The following is a 23,678-nucleotide window of genomic DNA, read 5'->3' as shown; positions in this document are numbered from 1 at the left end:
ATCATGAGAATGTACAGTATGTGAGCCGTAAGTGCTGCAGCATTATTCTCTGTACAGCTTGCTGCAGCTTCCTGCTTTGCTGCAAAATGCTACCAGCACAGCTGGTGGACACACAGATGAAGGCCACTGGTTGTGTTGTATGACTGTCGCTTACATTGTTTGCTTTTTCTTTATTTGTCGCTCTTTTTTTTTTTTTTTTACATCTTGCTTCACTTTCTTTACTCTAAATCTTAACTTGCAAAATAGTGTCTCGAGACATGTTTTCACAAATTAAGACAGATAAGACGGAACATCTAATCTGTTGTTCAGAGGAATGTTAGAACGCGTTGAAAACATTGGGAATGCAGCCTAAAGAGAGTCTAAGGAGCATCAACCTACAAAGCAGCATTTAAAACAGGAAGTCATTTGCAGTTACAATTGTAAACATCGGTCGTCATTACAGACACATGCGTTACTCTCATCTGGACATTAATTGTGAGAAAATGTGCTGTTTGCATGTTGGATCAACTTCTCTACCACCACACCAGCAATGCCTGTGTTGGAGATCCTGATTATTTAACTGCTGTGTCATGCTTGCTCAGAGGGTTTCAGTGTCAAAACAGAGGGGGGGGGGGGGGGGGGGGGGGCATTTACTGGAAGTTTTAAGGACCGCCTCACTTCCTTCTGCTCTACCTCTCTTTCCTCTCTGCCTCTCTCGCTACTTCCTGCTGTCTCACTGCCGCGAGTCTTCACACTCCTCTTCTCTCTTACAGTCACTCTGTTGTGCCACGCTGAGACGAGCTTGGCTTCACGATTGCCCTTATTAAAGCACGAGGACATACTGCCAGACACAGTGCTCAGTGTGTGTGTGTGTGTGTGTGGGGGGGGGGGAGAGGTGGGGAGGGGGCGCAATCTCCAGTTTCCCGGGTGCATTGTCAGCAAAGATGCTGACAAGGTTTATGCAACCGAAAACGATCTTGAATGTATTGGTTTGAATGTGATATTGTCTCCCCAAATGTCTCTCACCCTTATTGGAATCTATCGTCCACCCACTGCCAAAAGCATTTTCTTTGAGCAAATTCAATCTATGCTAAAAGGATGTAATCTCGAAAAGGAGGTCATAATAATGGGTGATTTCAACATCAACTGGGAGAACAAATCCGTCAGGAAACCCTTAAAGCAGGTTGTTGATGCTTTTGATTTAACTCAGCTGATCAAAGGCCCTACTAGGATCACCTCCACAACCCAGTCACAGATTGATCTTGTATTCAGTAATAAACCAGAAAGGATCACTAAATCATTCAACATGGTGACAGGTCTCTCTGATCACAATCTGACACTCATAGCCCGGAAACTCACTAAACACCGTTTTAATTTTACCACAAACAGAAAGCCACAACGTCCCAGAATACCTAGGGGTAACATCACTGAATTTGAGAACACTATCAAAGAGATTAATTGGATATATAATCTGAAAAATCTTAATGTTGAGGAAGACAGTCAGGTCATGATCTCCACCATCCAGTCCATAAAAGGTAGATTCCAGAAGGTCTCAAAACCAAAACATGGGCAAAAAACATCTCTGCCATGGATAAAGGGTGACATCTGGAAGATCATGAAAGAACGGGATAGGGCACTTAAATCAGCCCTCAGTTCCAAACTAACTGTTGATAGACACAGATTTGTTATGCTTAGAAACAAGGTCACAAAAGAAATCAGGAAGGCAAAAGCTAACTTTTTTATCCAAATATTAACTGAAGCAAAGGGCAACCCTAAAATAATTTGGAAAAATATTAAGCTGCTGGCAGGGAAAACTGGTGACAACTCAGAAGATCAAATCCAGGTTAACTTAAATGGCAACTTAACACGTGACCAGCAGGAGATCGCCACCGCCTTTAATTCTTACTTTGTAGATACCGTTAAGTCTCTCACACAGAATGCAAACAATGGGCCCACCATTCTCCCCTCCACAGACTTTACTCAACCAGTCTTCAGCCTAAGACCCATTTCTGAAACTGATGTGCTGAAGGTGATAGATTCACTTAGAAACTCTAAAGCCTTAGATGTATTCGGACTAGACACCATGTTTCTTAAGAATATGAAGGAGTCACTGTTATATCCCATCACTAAATTAGTTAATCTGTCTTTTGAACAGAATGCTTTCCCTAGGGTCTGGAAGCCAGCTATAATTACACCCATCTTTAAGGCAGGTGATAGAACCCATGTAAATAACTACAGGCCAATAAGCATTCTCCCCGCTTTCTCTAAGGTAGCCGAGAGGTGTGTAGCACAACAAGTAATTGCTCACCTCAATAGCAGTCCCTTCAGACTCCACCCCATGCAGTTTGGCTTTAGAGCCCAGCATTCTACTGCAACAGCCAACTGCTTCTTTACAGAACAGGTTAAAGCCAAGCTAGATAAAGGGGGAGTGGTGGGAGCAGTGTTTCTAGACCTAAAGAAAGCCTTCGATACAGTAAATCATTCCATATTAATTACAAAATTGGCCAAATTTAATTTTTCTCCTGACACCCTATGCTGGTTCAAATCCTACCTGGACAATAGAACGCAGTGTGTACAGATCAACGGTGTTTCATCCCCCATCCTCAATTACAGTGTCGGTGTTCCACAGGGCTCTGTGCTTGGTCCTCTTCTTTTCAGCATGTACATTAATGATCTGCCATCAGTATGTGCACGGGTGGATATACAGATGTACGCTGACGACACAGTCATTTTTGTACATGCACCCAACATCAAACAGGCAGCAGACAAACTCACTGAAGAAATGGTCCATGTCACTAAGTGGCTGTCAGACTCTTGCTTACATCTCAATGTGAAAAAAACAGTCTGCATGTTTTTCTCAAAGAGGGTGAATAATATTACAACAGAGCATCCTGTGTACATATCTGGTGAACAGCTTCAGGTGGTCCCTAACTACAAATATCTGGGGATCATTCTTGACTCCACACTCACATACAAAAAACAAGTGAAGCATGTAATGGCAAAAGTCAAGTTTAGTCTACATAATTTCAGATACATACGCAACAACCTCACAACTGAAGCTGCTAAACTGTACTTTCATGCAATGATCCTCCCTCATATCACTTACTGTCTAACCACCTGGTCACACACTCACAACACAACCCTGAAGCCCCTACAGTCCGTCTATAAGCAGGCTATCAAGGTACTTGACATCAAGCCCAGACACTACCACATTTGCAACATCTTGCCCAAATACCATCTTCTGTGTTGGGATAGTCTTGTCAAATTCCATAACAGCTGCTTAACCTTTAAAATTCTTAATGGCCTTGCACCTCCCCCGTTGAGCACTTTCATAACACAAAAGCCCAATAGCAGACTAACCAGAGCAACAGCTCGCGGGGACCTAGTGGTCCCAGGCAGGAGAAGCAAGTTCAGCCAGCTATCATACTCTGTCACAGCTTCCGTCACCTGGAACACTCTCCCATCACACATAAGACAGAGCACCACATACAGGTTCTTCACACACAACCTCAAAGCCTGGCTCATTAACAACCAGGTGTGTCAGCACTAACAGTCTCATGCCTGCCATGTCCGTATGTAGCCTGCCTGTCTGCCTGTCTGCCTGTCTGCCTGTCTGCCTGTCTGCCTGTCTGCCTGTCTGCCTGTCTGCCTGTCTGCCTGTCTGCCTGTCTGTCTGTCTGTCTGTCTATCTGTCTGTCTGCCTGCCTGCTTGTCTGTCATGTTTGATCCTGTGTCTGCAGGATTGTATTGCACAGCTCTGTTTGCTTGTTTTTGTGTTGTTGTCTTTTTAAACAGTTTTTAAATGTTTAAATGTTTTTAGCGGCTTCTAACACCGTGCCCAGGGACAACGGTTGAAAATTAGCTTTTTTAGCTAACACTGTCACATTTACAGTCATGTTTTTATTAATGTGTGCTGTCGATTAATGTGAACTGTCCCTGTACAAATAAAATCTTAATAATAACCCAAGAAGCTCTCCAAATCACCACATGCATCCACACAAACATGCGATGACCTCAACATGTTAATCTGTGCCAGCACTCCCACACAATCATTTCATTGGACACAGAAGCCGGCACCCCATGACTTGTCTAATGAGTGAGTGGCACAGGAATAACAGTATTACTGCTCTTAAAATGTCGTGATTTACTCTATGCTTTGCTGTTTTAATGAACGGAAACACTCTAATGTCAAAGGTGCAAAGTTGGGAGGAAAAACACATGAAACAAGAGAATCAGGCTTCAGGTATGCTGTTAAAATCTGAACCAGGCATTCAAAAAACGATTCTTCAGCTTTGTGTAAATCTTTCGATAATTCGATTAAAAGTTAGGTTTTGTGGATGAGTTACAAAAACTGCACCCATACACCAGTATGTGACAGTATGACACGGCCTGCACGACTTAAATGAGAAAGAAAGTATCTGTAAAGATGCACTGTCATGTGTTCATACGGATGAATGGATCAACAGAAAAACAGAACCATCTGGCAGAGACAAATCAGCGTACCTTATAGAAATCAAATACAAAGCCGTTTGTATGTATGTACACACACACTCTCGTTATCCTATCATGTGTCCTAACTCACCCTTGTTGACACCTTTTTTTATTGTCTTCTTCAGGCTGCATTCCATTTCCCTGTACAAAACTTTGCTCATTGAGATCACGATTTAGCTCTTTCCAAAAAAAAAACATTTCTAGCATGGGGACTTGGCGTCTAAAGCACACACATTTTCAGTGTTGGTCCTTATACATGGTCCCACTGCTGCAGTTGAGAGGTGTCCGAATCACAACTGGAGTCCTCTTTTATGTTGGAGTTATTGGACTGCTTTTTTTTGGAGAGGAACGCGTTCCCTCCCTTGCTGGTTCTCCATCACGCCCTACACGCTTCATTTCTCTCTTTCCAATCGTTTTTCAGTGCTTCTCTGTCTTCTCTCCCTTAGCTGCCGACACTGTGTGAGTTTTTTGTACATCCTGCCTTCATACCTTCTATCCAATGCCTCTTCCCTCTGTGCCCCCCCCCCCCCCTCTGTGTATATTGTGGTGACATTTGTTCTCTACCCAGGCTGCTGGCTGCCTGCAGTTCCGCTCTGTGATCTGACTGCTGCTTTGCCCAGAATGGGGCCGTTCATTAGGGCAAAGGAGCAGGGACAGAACACTCACAAACACACACACGTGCACACAAATACACACGTGTACACACACAAACATGTACACACACACACACGACAACATGTGATTTGTACAGGGTTCACACTCTTTTCTGGTGATATTTTTGCAGAACGTTTCCAAGACATGTGCAGTGATGATCCAGCAGGTACAACAGACAGTGATTGAGCCATAAGCTAATATGTTCCTGTCTGTGCGAGTTTGATTTCAGAAGAGATGCAGTCAACGGCTTTAGCGACATGCTAATTAACCATGCATGTGTTGGGGAGCTCTGATAGATAGCCTGGTGTTCATTGTTAGCTTAAGAAAATAGATTTTCCAGGACATTTGACTTTTTCTCCCACTTTTTGTGTTTTCAATGACTGGAAAATTGGCCCGCTGTTTTCCAGGTTTTCTGAAATGGGTGTGTGTTCTGCTCGTCAATCGCTTGCCACTCACCCTGTGAGCACCACCACAAAGTCCATGACGTTCCATCCGTTCCTCAGGTAGGAGTTCTTGTGGAAGGCGAAACCAAGTGCTAGGATCTTTATTCCAGACTCAAAACAGAAGATCCCTATGAAGTACGGCTCCGTGTCATCCTGAGGGAGAGAGAGAGGGAGAGGGGGAGAGAGAGAGAGGGAGAGAGAGAGAGAGAGAGGGGGAGAGAGAGGGAGAGAGAGGGGGAGAAGGAGAGAGGGAGAGAGAGGGAGAGAGGGAGAGGGAGAGAGTGAAACACCTATCAGTAGCTAGAAGGGATTGTGTTCAAAAGAAGCATTTTCATAAATATGTGTCATCTTCAGTGTGGCTATGTAGAGATCGTAAAAACGTTACATTTTACATAACATCAGCATATATCCTTGTGAATCTTTGTCTTACTTATTTTAGTATTTTAATAATGTGCTGTGGTAGAGCAAAGAACATCTGGATCAAAACATCTCGTTTTAACTGCCACTTTCAGTCGAGTAGCCGCATGCATCTCCACTGCAGTAAAACCAATGAGGAGTCAGAACTGTCACCTGGATTTAATCGTGCTGACATGTGGCCAACGCGCTGCGTCGTGCCCGTTCAACTTACCAGGCGCTCGGACAGCGGCGTCTTGTCCCCATCAGGCAAATGTTGTTCCAGAGCCAAGACGATGCAGTTGGCAATGATGGTGGCGAGAATCATCCACTCAAATGGAGTGAGGAAGGTCAGTCAAGGAACAAACACTTTTGAAGATATGAATCCAAACAGTTTCTATGCAAAATATTACTAGTTTAAACAAAAGACAGCTTGACATGATCAGTGATTTTTGTACATAGTCATGGCATGATGTGCCTCATCCTCATAACTTTCCAACAAAACATTGAGTCACTTTAGTTTTGTCAATCTGGCATGGAATTTCATGAATTCAAAAAAGCAGTAAAATACCACAAAAATCAAATTGAATGTCATGCCATGCGAATACAAAGAAGGTCAGCGATTCAGACAGCAGCCTGTAGCTCAAATGGACCAATGGCCTCTCAGTGCTGTAGCCGCCTGTTTATATTACACACACACACACACGCACACACACACACACGTCATCATTGTGAGTCAGTTAAATATGCTAAGTCTATGTTTTGGTAAGACACCACCCACACAGACAAACAAACACACCCCCACACACACCCCCACACACACACACACACACACGGGCTACATTAAAGTGTTGATGTGTAATAGCTTGCCTGGATGCTGGGCGAGATTTATTGTGACATCACCGTTTATCTCTATGTACACAACATCTAAGGGCTAGTTCAGGGAGGGAGGGAGAGAGAAAGAGAGAGAAATAAAGAACAGAGGGCGTGTGTCATTGTAAATCTAATTGCGTTTCTCTCTCTCTTTCTCTAACACACACACACACACACACACACACACACACACTGGTGGTCTTCTTAAATCAATCTCCATGTCTCGTTAAGGTCACAAGATGAATAGTTACATTTAAAAGAGAAGAGAAGAGCAAGTGGAGAGAGTGAGAGTGGCCGAGGGAGAGAGTGAAGGAGATGAATGAGTGAACAAGAGAAAGGGAGGAGGAGGAACGTAGAGAGGAAGAAAAAAAAGGCAAGGACAAAACGCATGAGAGTTTGACTTCCATTAATAATAGTCATGTTATTTTGTGTACATATCACCAACATATAAGGTAGAAATACACATTGTGACTGGACCAAGAAATCCACTCTTTCCCTTTTCTACTCTACTCTACTCCGTATCCTAGTCGTTCTCCTCTTCTTCACCTCTTTCCTACTTGATTGCTTCCTTCGGGAGCTGTTCTCCCAAGGTAGTATCAGGGAGAAACTGAACAGAGGCTATTTATGGAAACACATCATGTGTGCACATGTGAAACATGTCTGTTATGCCTCTGTGTCTAAAACGCGGCTCTAGCCTGGTCCAAACACACAATGTGTATTTGCATATGTGTGTGTGTGTGTGTGTGTGTGTGACCGCTCTTTACTCATGCACACATTTACCAGAACACCCAGGGCACCACTCAATTAGCCTCCCTGCCCCCCAGCAATGAGTGTGCATGAATGTGTGTGTACATGTACATATGCATATGCACGTGTGTGTGTGTGTGTGTGTGTGTGTGTGTGGGGCTGTGAGAAGGCAGGGTGTAGTTGACTGAAAAAAGGGAAAGAGAGACACAGAGAGGAGGAGAGAGACTGATATAGAAACACAGGGACAAAGGGACAAAGGTGCGGACGGTGTGTGTGTGTGTGTGTGTGAGATGATCATTTGGCACATTTTGTCCCCGCATTATGTTTCATTTATGTTCCTCAATGACTATATATAGCAATGTGACGGAGTTAAAGGGAAGAACTGGGAAAGAGTGAGAGAGAGAGAGAGAGAGAGAGAGAGAGAGAGAGAGAGAGAGAGAGAGAGAGAGAGAGAGAGAGAGAGAGAGAGAGAGAGAGAGAGAGAGAGAGAGAGAGAGAGAGAGAGAGAGAGAAAGTGAGACACCTGGCTAGAAGGGATTGTGTTCAAAAGAAGCATTTTCATAAATATGTGTCATCTTCAGTGTGGCTATGTAGAGATAGTGAAAAAGTTACATTGTACATGGCATCAGCATACTTGTGAATCTTTGTCTTCATAAACATTGTGCGCATGTACTGTCTATTCCTTATGGCATCTGTGAGAACGTGTATTTTAATAATGTGTGGAGCACAGAACATCTGGATCAAAACACCTTGACAGACAGACAGAGACAGAGAGAGACAGAGACAGAGACAGAGAGTTGTGTTGCTCTCCCACCCTTCATCTTTCCAATATTTGCTTTGTCCTCAGTCTCGCTCTCTCTCTCTTTTTCCTCCCGTGCGTTTCTCGCTCTACATGTGGTTCTGCGTATGCATTTATTTTATTTCCTGTCTGGCCAAGAAAAGGGAAGTGAGGCTCTCAAAGTACAAAACTGGAGCCAAGTGAAGCATGCACACGTCTGCTGGCCTTTCCTTCACCTTGTCCATCACCGCTCCGTACAGTCTTCATGTTCGCTCTCTCTCCTAACTTCTCTCCTCAGCAAAGCTCCTGCCTGCTTCTCACTGATATACTTCTCTCCCTACCTGCCTGTTAAGCCTCCTCTCTCTTTCTCCTCTCACATCCCGATATCTCTTCCTCTCTGCTCTTCTCCCCATTGCTTCTCTGTCTCTCCCACTTTCTTGGATCTCTCCCGAGTCCATCGTTCTCTCACCGAGTCCTCCCATCAATCCTCCCGACCTCTATCACGCCATCTCCGTTCAGTATCGAGTGAGACGGCGCGTCAGCAAACGCACGAGGACACCGACGGCAAGAGATGGAGCGTGAGAGGGGATGAAGAAAACAACAAAAAAAGGTTGGATAGGAGGGAAATATATGGAGGGCTAGATGAAAGAGATAGGAGAAAGAGAGAAAGAGAGAGAGAGAAACTGTCCTGTGGGCACAGACATGACTGACGAGAGTGAGTGGTGAGGAATGAAAGCGAGAGACGGGCGGAGGGCCGAGCAGAGGGAGGAAAACAACAGTGAGGAGGAGAGAAGGACAGAGACGAAGAGCATCGTGCTGAATGAGGGATAAAGCGAGAGAATGACAGAGGGGTGAAAAGAGTATTGCGGCATTTTCTTCTTTCGAGCGGTGTGTATGCTGTCGAAAGTAGGTTAGTGCCAACACACACACACACATAAATATATGTGTATCGAGAGAGTGGGTGGAATACTACACATCATACTTTCACATGGAGTATGTATGTGACACACAGCTCTGTATGAAATCACTGCAGCATGCTTCCATATCTTGAAACACACATTTCTGCACCACCACATAAGCATATATACTCCTTTTTGTCTCACAATTGGAAATCCTTAAATCTACAACATGGCAAGTATGCATGATGGAAAACACACGAACGCTTACACACTATATGCCGACACACACACACACACACACACACACACACACAAGCACGACTGTCACTGAACAGTCTTGTCAAAATGTCCACCCCTCACACAGCCCCGCCGCTCCCCACCCCATCCATGCGTGTGTCATATTGTCGTTCAAGCAGACATTTTCATACATGTGCTGTACGCACACACACCAACACCAGACTTCCCTTCACTCCACTGGTCTGCCAACAGAGTCCAGACCAGCTGCTACCCTTTAGGAAGGTGCCAGCCTCCCCGATGAATAAAAACAAGCGTAATAGCACACCACGCACTGGTTTTATTCTGACGAACCACCATTGTTATTTTTTTAACTGTAATACATTCACTTGAAATGTTTGCCAAGAAAAGAAAAGGTTAATTTCATGATCCTAATCCTTTATGAAGTTTACTTCAGAGACAGGAGTCTCGCTTTGCAAATATGAAAACTAATGGAGCCACAAGGACAAAATAATCACCTTGCCTACGAGTATTCTCTCTACACATCTGTCTCTTTTTGTGTGTTTGTTTGTGGTATGAAGGACGTACTTACAAAATATTGTCAACAAACAATTTATGAATGTAATTTGGTCGTGTTGCATGTGAATCTTTTGAAGAAGAAGAAAAAAACAAGTCAACATTTAGCAAACTGTCAGTTTCTATATGGCCCTGGATACTTTCCCCTCCCTTCCTCATCCTCTCTCCCTTCCTCATCTTCTCTCCCCTCCTCACCCTCTCTCCCCTCCTCATCCTCTCTCCCTTCCTCACCCTCTCTCCCTTCCTCACCTTTTCTCCCTTCCTCACCTTTTCTCCCTTCCTCACCCTCTCTCCCTTCCTCACCTTTTCTCCCTTCCTCACCCTCTCTCCCTTCCTCACCTTTTCTCCCTTCCTCACCTTTTCTCCCTTCCTCACCTTTTCTCCCTTCCTCACCTTCTCTCCCCTCCTCACCCTCTCTCCCCTCCTCACCCTCTCTCCCTTCCTCACCCTCTCTCCCTTCCTCACCCTCTCTCCCATCCTCACCCTCTCTCCCGTCCTCACCCTCTCTCCCCTCCTCACCCTCTCTCCCTTCCTCACCCTCTCTCCCTTCCTCACCCTCTCTCCCTTCCTCACCCTCTCTCCCTTCCTCACCCTCCTCATTCTCTCTCCCTTCCTCATTCTCTCTCCCTTCCTCATTCTCTCTCCCTTCCTCATTCTCTCTCCCTTCCTCCCTCTCTCTCCCTTCCTTCCTCCCTCTCTCTCCCTTCCTCCCTCTCTCTCCCTTCCTTCCTCCCTCTCTCTCCCTCTCTGTCCTGTTGCATTATGCAGTGCAGCACTGGCAGGGCAGCTCAAATGATTACTTCATTTCCATGTCATTTTTCTCTCATAAGCACTGATTTGATAAAGAATGAATGGGATTAAGCACTGTGTTTGAGACCTATCTAGCCAAATTATTTTGATAATCAGCAAACCATGAAAGATAAGAGACACGGTCGAAGCGCCTCATTTTATTCCTGCATCATACATTTTTAATAGACTCACAGAAAAGTTTGTGCATTTTCACACCCAGCAACGCGTTTTTTGTAAAATGAATATATGTCATTAATTATTTTCCAAGCTTTAGCCGGGAATGTTAAAGTCCACAATACTTAACATGGAGTCTCCATTCTGACTGTATGAGTTCACATATGTTCGTTCCAGGATGAGGATCTGCAGTGATCCGCTTTGCTTGTGTCTCCCTACAGTATACCCACTCGGCAGTGGAGGACATCCACCGCAATAAAATGGCCTCCACAGAGAGGCGTTGTCACACGGGACAATATTGATCCAAAAACAAAACAGGATTTTTACTGTGGCATTCAATACTGTGACCAAAATCATAAAAAGAACAGGTATCAAACAGGTATCTGACATGAAACCCAAACCAAAGCCATGCCTCAGTGGTAAAAATAAAGAATGATTCTACACATCCCACCACGTTTCACTGCGTTGCCAAACAACATAGGAGTGCTCGAAGGCCAGTTTAGCCCTGCTTGGCCTCTCTCAGACGGATTTACCATCAATCAGTGTGTAGAGTCTTTACAGTCGCCCACTACTGCTGCCTGTTTATCCACACGCCATATGCTGTGTCTCTATCTCACCCCTGCCACCGCCTCTCCCACATGTAGCAGAGTTGTCACTTTGTACACGATGCTGACGGTGGTTTATGTGCGTGCGCGTGTGTGTGTGTATGCACTGTGGGCTGTGTGTAGAATATCAGTGTAGCATATGACATCTTTTTTACATGAGCTGTATGTTCAGGTGGCGGTGCAGCTGCAGCTGCGTTAGTATGAACGTGTGTCTGTAGACCTGACAGTATCTGCTGATTCAACAGTATGCACTTAGCAGCCAAAGAGTGTGCGTGTGTGTATGTGTGTGTGTGTGTGTGTGCCAGCATGCCCTGCAGGTAGAGTGAAGGTTCCCAGCAGAGTTTGTCTCGTAAAAGCTGCAGCACGTGACTAAAGAACACAGGCATAACAAATAAAAAAATCCCCAAAAAATCAATCCATCACAGACTCTATTTTTTTCTCTCTCTCCACGTATCAGAATCCCAAAAATAGCCCCACGTCACTGCACCCTTCACACACACAAGCAGTCATATACATTCTCAAAGACACACACTGAGCCAGCAACTCAACTGAATTATTCAACAGAGCCAGAATGCACAGCTAAGAGGAAGGGGAAGGAGAAAAATGCAGAGAGGAGAGAGAGAGAGAGAGGAGAGAGAGAGAGAGAGAAACAAAGACAAGATCTTCGATTCAATGTGCAATGCAGACATGTGTAGGGAGTAAACATGGACGGACAGTATCATAATTCTATGATACTTATCTACATTTCTAATAAATCCTAAATGCCATTTGACCCTTAAAGACGAACAAAGTTGATTCAGCTATTTGAAACCAACATTTCTATTGTGATTTATGTCCCGGTTGCTACACGGCAGCGTGTTTCCATATCGATTTTGCTTCCATTTCTCAATTGCCACACATGTTACAAGGGCACCTATCTGCAGTATATCAAAAAAGCAGCTGACACGATGCATTCATCAGAATCTCGAGGATCAATTTACAATCTGAGAACATTGTTGCTCGTCATTTTCAGTCTCTGTTGGTGAACCGTTCCTCCTCAGCACTTCATGGCAAATGTATTCATTTGGTAGGATGTTAGCCAATAAACATGAGAAGCCAATGGAATAAAAAAAGTACATGTGGATGTAAGATTATCTCACAGACTTTCTGCTTGCCTGTGGTAAAAAAATAAATACATTCTGTGCAATTTTGAAAAATGTGAATAAAAGATCAATTCACTTCACGAGTCAACAGGAAGAAAGAGAGAAACCGAAATGGGGAAATAGATTCCTTACTACCTAGAATGACCTCAGTGTTACTCCACCTCCAAGAGCACTGTGGGAGGACAGACAGATATATTTCAGTAAAACACACACACACACACACACACACACACACACACACACACACACACACACACACACACACACACACACACACACACACACACACACACACACACACACACACACACCAAGTAAACCAATCCTCTGCCAATGAGCAATATCACATCAAGTGAAGCTATAAGTGGGTGTTTTCTTTAAAACAAAAGTCTTGACCTGATTTTATTTTTTTTCTTGAGACTGATTTATCAGGTTACGGTTTTTTTTGGAAGACAATGCTACAGATGAAAGATACATACGACACATAATGAGAAAAATAACATGTATTGTCCAAGTGTGAAAAAAATACAGAAAAACAATCTAAATAGATTCGTCTATAAGTTCAATTTTGTTTCTAGTTCTTGTGAGCGTGTACATGTGCCTGTGTGTGTGTGTGTGTGTGTGGGTCTGTGTGTGTGTGTGTGTGCTCATGAAAACCCCAGTGCCGAGTCTGCCCGTAAGGACTCAGGATACAGATCAATTCACACATTTATTACCAGACAGTCAAAGGTACGAGGCAGGCAGATTGAGCCCAGAGGGCAAACACAGAACACAAACACACACACGCACACACACACACACACACACACACACACACAGGAATCACAACACACATACAAACAGACACACTTCTTATTGCCAACAATTATGAGCAAACTAAACTAGAAAAGGCTTGCAGCTGTCAGGATGTTCTGCGAAGTATCCCCAAAACGTCAAACAAATGCTTTAAATTAGCATCGCAAAAAGGCGGAAGCGGCCAATTAGAGCGAGGCCAAGCTGCAGTGGAGGGGAGGAGAGAGAGGAAAGAGTGATGGATCGGCTTTGAGTGAAAGACAAAAGGTACAGGTCGTGAAACGTGAGAGGAGATGCCACATCTTCACTTCCTATCAGTCAAAGAGAGAGAGAGAGAGAGAAATCTGTTCAGTCACATTATGGGAACTCACCTCCAATCTGGCAAAACCATGAAATGTCATGCTTATTTGCTTAGGCTTTGGGTTATGATCGAGGCTATGTAGCTGTTATGGTGAGGGAAGTCTCTACCAAATGTATGTAAGTCAAAGCAAAGTCTGTCTCAGTGACAAAAACAAGGTTGTGTGTGTGTGCTCTGGCTGCAGTGTAGCTGAGTGTTCTTCACCGCTTTGTGTTAAATGATTTGTATGCGGACAGGCAGTTTGAGTCTCTCTCTTACTCTCTCTCCATTGTTTCACATTAGTCTACCCCTCTCTGTAATGTCTCCGTCTTCCTGACTTCGTCACTCCATAGTCCATCTCACTGTTCTGTCTCTCTACTCCAGCTGCATATTAGAAGCAGAGCAGGAACAGCTTTGTACCTCATCTCCTCCACTCTTTCCTTCCCTCCTCTGCTTTAGAACAGCTACTTTGCTGAAAACTGCTCTTTTCAAGCAGCACCTGTTATCTTTAGTCTGGCCTGAAAGATAGAGACTCATGGATGTGACCACATTGAGGAGATCAGCAGCGTGTACTGTAAGAGTGCATGTGTAAGAGTGCATGTGTGTGTGTGCATGTTTTTAATAAGAGTGACTGGACCACAGACTTTCATCAACAAATCCGTAAGGACATGATGTGCATTCAAACAAAAACAAATCTGTCCACGCAGAAACAATACAAATCTAAGCTGATGTTAAGTCTGTGTAGTTATCAGCTGACAGTTGCAAGCTGGAGAAAGGCCAATAAATAATTTAGATTCTGCAGTGAACGTAGATCACTGACTCGCCACATCCACCCAAAAACACACCTCTCTCTCTCTCTCTCTCTCTCTCTCTCTCTCTCTCTCTCTCTCTCTCTCTCTCTCTCTCTCTCTCTCTCTCTCTCTCTCTCTCTCTCTCTCTCTCTCTCTCTCTCTCTCTCTCTCTCTCTCTCTCTCTCTCTCTCTCCCCTCACATTATTGCAAAGGAAGTGAGAGACTTTTCTTGGTGGTGGCCTGATCCTGAACCTGCTACAGACTCAGACACACTCACGTACCAGAAAATATTAGAGTGCTGCCCTCTGCAATTTGCTGACACATTCAGGAAGTAACACACATACAACACGCTTTCCATCAACCTGCATTTTTAGAAAGAAAATGAGTGACACATCTTCTTTTACAGTATATTGGAAACAAAAGATGGAGGTCGACTCCTCAGTGAAACAGCTGGGCCAAGAGATTAAACCTAGTCTCCAATGGTCATTGATTCTACGTCTTACAGGATCAGATATGGAACGAGGAGATTCACGCACTGCTACTCACTCACAAGCAACACAAAACGCATGGCATCTGCAGTTAAGCATAACTGCATGCTTTATATTTTATATGTTGAATAAAAATCGTTTCTTTAGTCCACAGAATTACTCGAAAGAATTTTCTAACTCCCCATCTTATGATAATGAAAGCGAGGTTAATTTACAAAGCACATGACTTGTATAATATTTCCTATTGAGCTGGTCACTATAGATAGCTAGAACATATATTGACTTCCTCTCCATTTACAGTACAGAAATACACACTTAAAGTGTCTGCTGATGAACACCATACAGTGTGTGTGTGTGTGTGTGTGTGTGTGTGTATGTGTGTGTTTGTTTGTGTGTTCATGCTTGCGGGTGCTACAATGAGGGTCAAAGGTCGGTGGGTCCTAAAGGATGACTCATTTAGTTTCAAATTTTCCCCCAACATGTTACATGATATGTTATTTCCTAATAAGTTCAATACAGTATATGCCCTGTGCAGTAGTTATGGGGCATGTTGGCCTATGTCTTCTTCTCAGATAGTTTTATATGCACAGCTATGGTCCACCATCTGACAAAACAATGTGATTCAATATCATACAACTCAGCTCACATTTAATAGGCTTGGGTATTTTACTTGTCAGTGGATGTAAGTGTATTGTTTTTTACTGGTACCTAATTCTAAGAGAGAAACATGCATTTTAATTTGACATCCAGAGACCGCTTCCTCACCAGAGCAGTCAACGGAGACAGTAATACTCTGGATAACATTTTAGGTGGATTGTGTTTGTCAAGTGTTGCTGATTTAACGGGACCTCGTCAGTGTCGTCCTTCTGAAGTTTGCCTTTTTTTTCAACAGTGGGCACATGTCCTTGTAGCGAAATGAAAACCACAAGGCCCCAGTTAGACGTTAGACTCTAGCAGTGGCGGCTGGTCAATAGAGGGCCATGGGGCATGGCCCCAGCATGAGCCACACAAAAAAGGAAATAAATATAAAAAAAAATTTAAACATTTATAATAATCATAAATTGTACAAATTGTCAATATTAGTTTTTTTGAACTATGGAATGTACTCAGTAATGTGTGTAAAATATGATATCTGCGCAAATTGTATGCTTTTCCTGCTCGTGCTCTCCGCCTGTGTGCTCTCTGCTCGTGCTCTCTGTCTGTGTGCACGACACTCTGAGAACGCGCAGCTTGGGGGGCCTGATCGTTTTGGCCCAAAAGAGACGGGTCTATGAAGCAGTTTAGCCAATTGCTGATTCAAGATATAAACGAGTGACATACAATTGAGCCAATCAGCGCCCTCAAATAGATTCAGCTTGGGGCCAGAACGATCAGGCCCCCCTCGCTGCGCGTTCTCGTCAGGAGAAGTCTCGACAGGTGCACGCGCCAGCGCGAGCACTACTCCTCCAAGACCCGTTTGAGAGGAGAACTTTGGCGGAGATTCTGCAGCCAAAGAGCTGATATCAGATCAGCCTGACCTCACAATCAGACAGCAGACTCGCGGGAAAGGGAAGCAGTACATGCAAAGCTTCTGTACTAGCTGTTCACCAGACAGGTTTGGCTAGCTGGATGACGTTATGCTGATCATTTATTTAGCTTTTTAAAACAACGGGGACGGATCCAGCACGGACAGTTACGGGAGTGAGGGATGAGGAGGTAAGGAAACATGAGAACACCAGGGTAGGGAGTGAGGGATGAGGAGGTAAGGAAACATGAGAACACCAGGACACACATGAGAACTCTGTCAAGCTACATATTATGCAAAGTGAACATCTTTTATTCTACATAGCTGTCCTCAGTCTCATCTGCTTAACTTGGTCATGGAGGCATCAACATGTCCTACCTTTCAGGCAGAACTGAATATGTGTCACTGGGAAGATACAAGTCCAGACTGCTCCCCGTCTCCTGTGGTGTTCCACAAGGGTCGGTCCTCGGCCCCACCCTCTTCATTATTTACATGCTCCCCCTCGGTCGTGTCATCAGCAGATGTCTTTCCACTGTTATGCTGATGATACACAGCTCTACATCAAAACTGCCCCAAGCCCCTCTGCAGCCATGTCATGTCTCACCTCCTGTCTTGGGGAGATAAAGGCGTGGATGAGCAACAACTTTCTCCAGTTAAACAGCAGCAAAACCGAAGCCCTCCTTGTCGGCACTCCACACCAGGTTCAGTCATCCTCCATAACTCATCTCACCTTCGACTGTCAGGTCATCCCCCTCGCCTCCACAGTCACTAATCTGGGAGTTAGGTTTGACTCTTACCTGACCTTTGATGACCATATAAAACACCTGTGCAAAACCTTGTTTTATCATCTCAAAAACATCTCCAAACTCCGCCCCACTTTAACGCTGTCAGATGCAGAGAAGCTCGTCCACGCCTTTATATCCTCAAGACTGGACTACCGCAACTCACTATTCACTGGGATCACTGCCAAGAACATCCAGAAGCTGCAATACATCCAAAACAGCGCTGCCAGGATCCTGATGAGAGTCCGGAAGTATGAGCACATAACACCCATTCTGCACTCCCTACACTGGCTCCCTGTCTCATTCCGGATTGACTACAAAGTCCTACTACTCACACATAAATGCATAAATGGACATGCACATCCCTACCTACAAGACTTCATCACTCCCCAAATCTCCACCCGCACCCTCAGATCATCAAACAGCTCGCTCCTCCGGGTCCCCAGCACCAAGCTCCGCACCAAGGGCGACCGGGCCTTTGGCTCGGCAGCTCCACGCCTATGGAACAGTCTCCCTGACCATCTAAGGGCAACACAGACACTGGTCTCTTTTAAGACTGGCCTAAAAACCTTTTTATTCAGGAAGGCCTTTCTGACCTAAATCACTGTCAGTTATTTCTTTTGTGTTTCTGTTCATTCACTGGTTTTTATTTTATTCTAGTTTGTTTTTTTAACTATGTTTTAACTATGTTTTAACTATGCTTTTTACTATGGTTTTACTATGTACTGGCTCTGTGGCACTCTGAGATTTTTTTAAAATGAAAAGTGCGTTACAAATAAAATGCATTATTATTATTACCTCAACCGTCTCAAGCTTTGGCACATTAAGTCATTCAGCAGGACCGAATCCATTCAAAGGGCAATTGACAAAAACAAACAAACAAAGAAAACTAAAAATAAACGGGTGACATCATACCTTCTTGACAGACCTTTACTGGAAAGGCTCTCAAAAGATTCTGTGGATTTTAGAAATATATCGACTGAAGGAGGTTATAAAAACCTCAAAAATAGCATTTCATCATGAAATCCATTGTGTTCCATTAAGCCTCAGCTTGGTTAGTTCTCCCACATTGAGCCACGCAATGACATCATCTGTATCTCAAACTTACTCAAGATTGGAGAGTATAACATGAAAGTGGACGAAATGCTGCACCAGCTACACCTCGCATATATTACAATTCAATACACAACAGCACCACGAAGCACAACTCCAGGAATGACTGATGAATTGAATCAATACCCTGAGATAGTCTCAGCAAATATATATTTCACAAAGAGTTATTGCAGAGCTGTTGCGCTGGATTACATTAGATCGTACTAGTGTTCATGTTATTGTATCAAACACCGCTCTGATGGGACTGTGTACCTGAAAGACCTGAAATATCCCAAATAGATATAGATGATATAAACCCCTCCTCAACAGCTGCTTTCTAGGCCATCAGAGACCAGTCATGAGGTCCTACTTGTGTCGGCTCCAAGTTCTACTTCTAAAGCCAATCAAAGATTAGATTAACCTGAGAATGTCGTCCAGAACAACGCCTCATAACCCATTCATATCACAGTGTTGCACAATACAACACACATTGTACTACTTCTGTTAATGTTTACAACTATTCGTCACACAAAGAAGACACTTCATTTACATATACGTCAGTAAATGCTGCTAAATATACTGTTAGGAAGAGAAGGAAAAATGTTTTATGTAATGAGAAAGAAATATTGTGTCCTTAAAGACTTTTAAAGCCATCTGGGATCGGCTGTGTGACAGCTTGCTGTGAAAAAAATCTTCCGTCCCACTGCACAGAGTACTTGTGGGAAAATCACAGGTGTTACTAATAACATTAACAACAGCTCCGTTTTATTCATGAGTCACGGTAAGCCACGACGATGTGAAGGTGAGCCGGCCTGCACATTAACAAGACCCTGAAACTGAAGCAGCAGAATGGAGTTCAGCCATCTTTAATCTGATTATTTACACATTTGCTTTTCCTACTGTGACAAGTCAAAATGTCCTCTTTAAAAAAAGATCTATCGCAACTTACCACAAACAGCAAAGTTGTTTGAACTTTAACCTAACCAGGTTTAGCCAGTACAAAGAAAAACGATAGATTCCAGTGCGTTTCCAACTGCCTTACATGTTGGATTCCCCCGGATGAGATCTCCAGGAGGATCCTGCCATTGGCCCCTTTTTTCTTGCCAGTATTGTTATTCTTTATCCATTTTGTTATTAGCACTGTCAAAGTTGAAATCAGTGCAACAACTATTTTTCTCTCAGTCATTAGTTAGTTTTACATTGATTTTATTTTTCTATTCTATCAGAATAGCGTGTGAACACAAGCGGTCTGCATTTTGACGAACTGGACTGATCAATACCTGAGTAATAACCAAAATGTCACCCCAACTCTAAAACACATTGTTCAAAAGTAGGAAATCCACCATTTGAAAACATTTTTCAAATGACTAGTTTCATTTAAAATAAATGTACTGTTACAACACTGCATGGCAACCTTAGAGTTTTAGAGTCATTGCATCGCTGTACGGTGTTTCGGAAAGGAAATCGAACAGACAACATCACATTTCCTGGACACACTCGCGCTCTCTCACTAACACACACGTCTGTCATTTTGATGGTGAATAGACATGATTCAGAGGCACTACAAGTAGCTCCTGCATTTCACAAGAGCAGCCCAATTAGTGTGTGTATGTCACGGCTGAAGCATCAGCATGGATCAATACAATCATTACTCCAATTTAACCTCTTGTCATTAACACTCACGCAGAAACTTACTTCCACATGTGCATGCGTTCACGCACACACACACACACACACACACACGTGCACTAATCCTGCAAATGAACTTGCTCACTTCAAATCACTTGCTACTTCTCCCCTGAATGGTGCAATACGTGCTGGTTTCATGAAAGATGAAAATGCAGGAAATTGCTGGAAATTGAACCCTCGCAGACTTCGTGGTTGTTTTACACGCACACACAAACACACACAGTTGTTGATGGTGGCACAATCATTCAGTGACACCTGCAGCTTGTGTGATTAAGGGGAGAAATTAAATACTGTGTCAATGCACAAGTTAAAAGCCTATATTCACACTTACATTCTCTCTATCTATCTATCTATCTATCTATCTATCTATCTATCTATCTATCACCTGCATCATGCTGATATGGGAGCTTGTGTGTGCATCACTCCAAGGATACACACACACACAAACTATAGCTTATTTTCATCTCTCCCCGCTCTAGGTCTCTCCCACCTTTCCTCCCCTCCCCCTACTCCCTCCTGTTTCTCTATAGCCGCGCGAGGCGCTTGGCCTATACTGCACATGCTACCCCCCCCCCCCCCCCAAACCACTACCACCACCAACACACACTCAAACACACATCACACGCAGGAGACGTATATCAAGCAGGTCCCTCGCGACAGTGACATGGAATTACTAACAAATGTGATTGATGGTGATGAACAGCCTCATAAAAGGGGTGGCTGCTCCATTCCTCCTCCTCTTAATTAACTATAAATTACATGTCCGGCATTTCTTCCATCACCTCCAGAAGCATATACCGCACGTGGACTTACACAGATGCATCTGCTTGTTACACCTTTGTTGTTATAACTTAAACCCTGAGAAAACATGTCAACCATTCAACCACACATATCTGCACATTGGGCCTACCTGATCCTCGGGCAAAGCATACAGTAGCAGCGTCTACTCACTACACAATGGCAGGTTAAGGATATGGCCATTCGGTGATCTTTTTGGCGTATTTTCTGACGAAGTTATCCTCACTGAAAATGAACAGCGAGCGGTTGACAGTGAAACAGTTCTGGCGCACGGGAATGGGGTTGTAGAGAGCCATGGTCCGGGCTCTCTGCGCCATAGACTGCTTGTACATTCTATGGGTACCGGGCCCTCCGGGTGGACCGTGTCCATGGCCGTGGCCATGCCCGTGTCCGTGACCGTGTCCGTGGGGTCCTCCTTGTCTGCTCCCACCTCGGCCGCCCGGGCCCCCTCCGCCGGGCCCACCGCCATACCTGGCCGGTACCTCATCTCCGAACCGCGCCATTCTCTGGACACCGAAAGCCAATCTTCACGAAGCAGCGGAGAAGGAGACCAATGCTCAGCTGTGCAGCCACACAACATTACATCCCATCTGGATCAGAACGTCTCATATGCCAAACGGGTTGTCTTGTGCGCTTAAGCTGAACACCTGCACCCGGCGAGCAGTTATATGCTGGTTTTAGCAGACGAGGACGCCCATGTACGTCTCTGCCAACAGCCAACTGTGGGTGTGAGGAAATACAATGTGTGGTCGACTGGCCGGCTGGTTGCACTGTAGGGTAGTGGGGTGTCTCCGTCTTAGTCGGTTCTTATGTCAGCATGAAGCAGAACATGAAATCAACATGAAATCATGGGGAGACTGCAGCGCGTTAACATGAATGTTTCATATTCTCCATGGCTCATGCCTGTATCAGAGCGCACCGCAGCCTCCTGCACCTCTCAGGTCCAATCATTGTTCTTTACTCGTATGACAGCATTTATTGACGATCTAAACGCCTCAAATAACCACACAGGCCTCAATACATCAGACTGTCGAAAATAAATCTGCCAATTTGTATCAGCCTTTAGCAATGCCCGTCAGTGACGTTCAACTTGACTTAAAAGGCTTTGAAAAGGGAAAAGCTTTTATCATTTATTTATTTTTTAAACATCCGCAATGTTTGGCAGTGTGTGGCGATAATGTGGCTCCCGCCACCTTACATCTGCTTTACCAGTGTGCTCCGACAAGCCTTGAGACCAGGACAATTGTGACATTTGTTGTTAATGCGTCTTTTTTTTCAGAGTGCACAATTTCGAGTAGGGAAAATAAGGAGAAATACCGTTTTCTTTTGAAATGTCGTTGTCATTGTTGTCGAGCGCCGGTGATTAAATAATTGTCTCAAACGAATTCAATAACATCCTCCTTCGTTCATCAACCATCATCTTCTCTCTGTCACCTGCGCGGCCATCCAGAAGCTGAGAAAGGGACACACGGACGGCGTAGTCAAAGACAAGGGTATGACGGCCGCTTCTCCGCCGTCTTACACCCTCTCATGTTCTTGGTTTGGCTGTTCGAGATGCAGCAGTGCCGAGAAAGCCCCTTACCATCCCCGCCCCGAAGAGTCTACCTCCGTCCGCACTGCTAAGCCCAAATGTCCTGGCTGAGCGTCCTTTCTCTCTCTCTCATTGGAGAAGGGTAGAGCGCTCCTCACGGCCTCTTCTCTCTTCGTCCAGTGGCCCCAAGGGGAGGAGGAGCGGGACAGACGGACGGACGGCTGGATGGATCCGTGAATGGATGAAGACACAACGGAAAGGGAGGGGACCGGCTGTTTCTTTGGAATTCAGGTTGGAGTCTTCCTACAAATGAAATAACTCGCGCCGCGCGCAAAATCGCTGTCTTTCAGTTTGTGTGAACCATCATGAGCGCCTGATCGGTTCTGCAGCCGCAGCGCATGACGCACGCAGCTTGTCCAACTTCCAGGCGTGTGGCACGGAGGGAGGCATCGACATCGCCTGTTTATTTGAAGGTGCTTCGGGCAATAGCCCTGCCCAGTTGGACTGGACCTCTCAAGACGCCCAACTCCAAATCAATTACAAATAATGCGTAAAAGAGCCTATTAGAGGATGAGGTGGCATCGGCAACTGTGTGACTGTGTTCCTCATTTCCTTCGACATTTGTTTCATAAAGACCTAATAACTATGCTTATTATAGCCAGATGCGCGCGTGTGTTTGGCGGTGATGCGGGGTGTCGGCATCATGCAGCTTGAGCAAAGATACAGCTGCAACCCAAACTGGCAATGACTGCGCGCACACGGGCGCGTGAGTACATGCGCGTCAAAGTGCACGCGCGAGTCTGCCTGTGTTTATTAGGGAAGGTGGAGGCGGGAGGCTATTCTTAGCAACACACATTTGGAAATTAATGGACGAAGAGAGCTCTTTCCCCCCTCCCTTCCCGAAACAGAGTCGAGGATCTTCTTGCCTGGCTACCTCTCCTCTCCTCGAGGCTTTTCCACAAGCTCCACCAAAACACTGGTGCCTGTTCAAGGTGCGACCATATGCTTTGGCACAACAAAGATGTTCAATGATAACACAGAGTAAAAACAAAGTCAACGTGAATGGACTGCCGAGAAATAACAAGAACCGCAGTATT

The 23,678-nt window shown here is 44.6% G+C and overlaps 1 protein-coding gene across 1 annotated transcript in view; it reads right to left on the bottom strand.

The window, feature by feature from the left end:
- cacna1aa (calcium channel, voltage-dependent, P/Q type, alpha 1A subunit, a) overlaps positions 1-21,553 on the bottom strand; it is a gene marked incomplete at both ends in the record, with an annotated part of 78,129 nt that extends 56,576 nt beyond the window's left edge. The window contains one exon of the mRNA XM_079281410.1: positions 21,228-21,553. Within this exon, the coding sequence (XP_079137536.1) occupies positions 21,228-21,553 (326 nt within the window). The remainder of the gene's footprint in view (positions 1-21,227) is intronic.
- Between the last annotated feature and the right edge of the window lie 2,125 nt (positions 21,554-23,678).

The sequence above is a fragment of the Melanostigma gelatinosum genome, assembly GCF_949748355.1.
Source record: "Melanostigma gelatinosum genome assembly, chromosome: 13".
NCBI classification, from domain to species: Eukaryota; Metazoa; Chordata; class Actinopteri; order Perciformes; family Zoarcidae; genus Melanostigma; species Melanostigma gelatinosum.
This window is presented reverse-complemented; position numbering and strand designations above follow the sequence as displayed.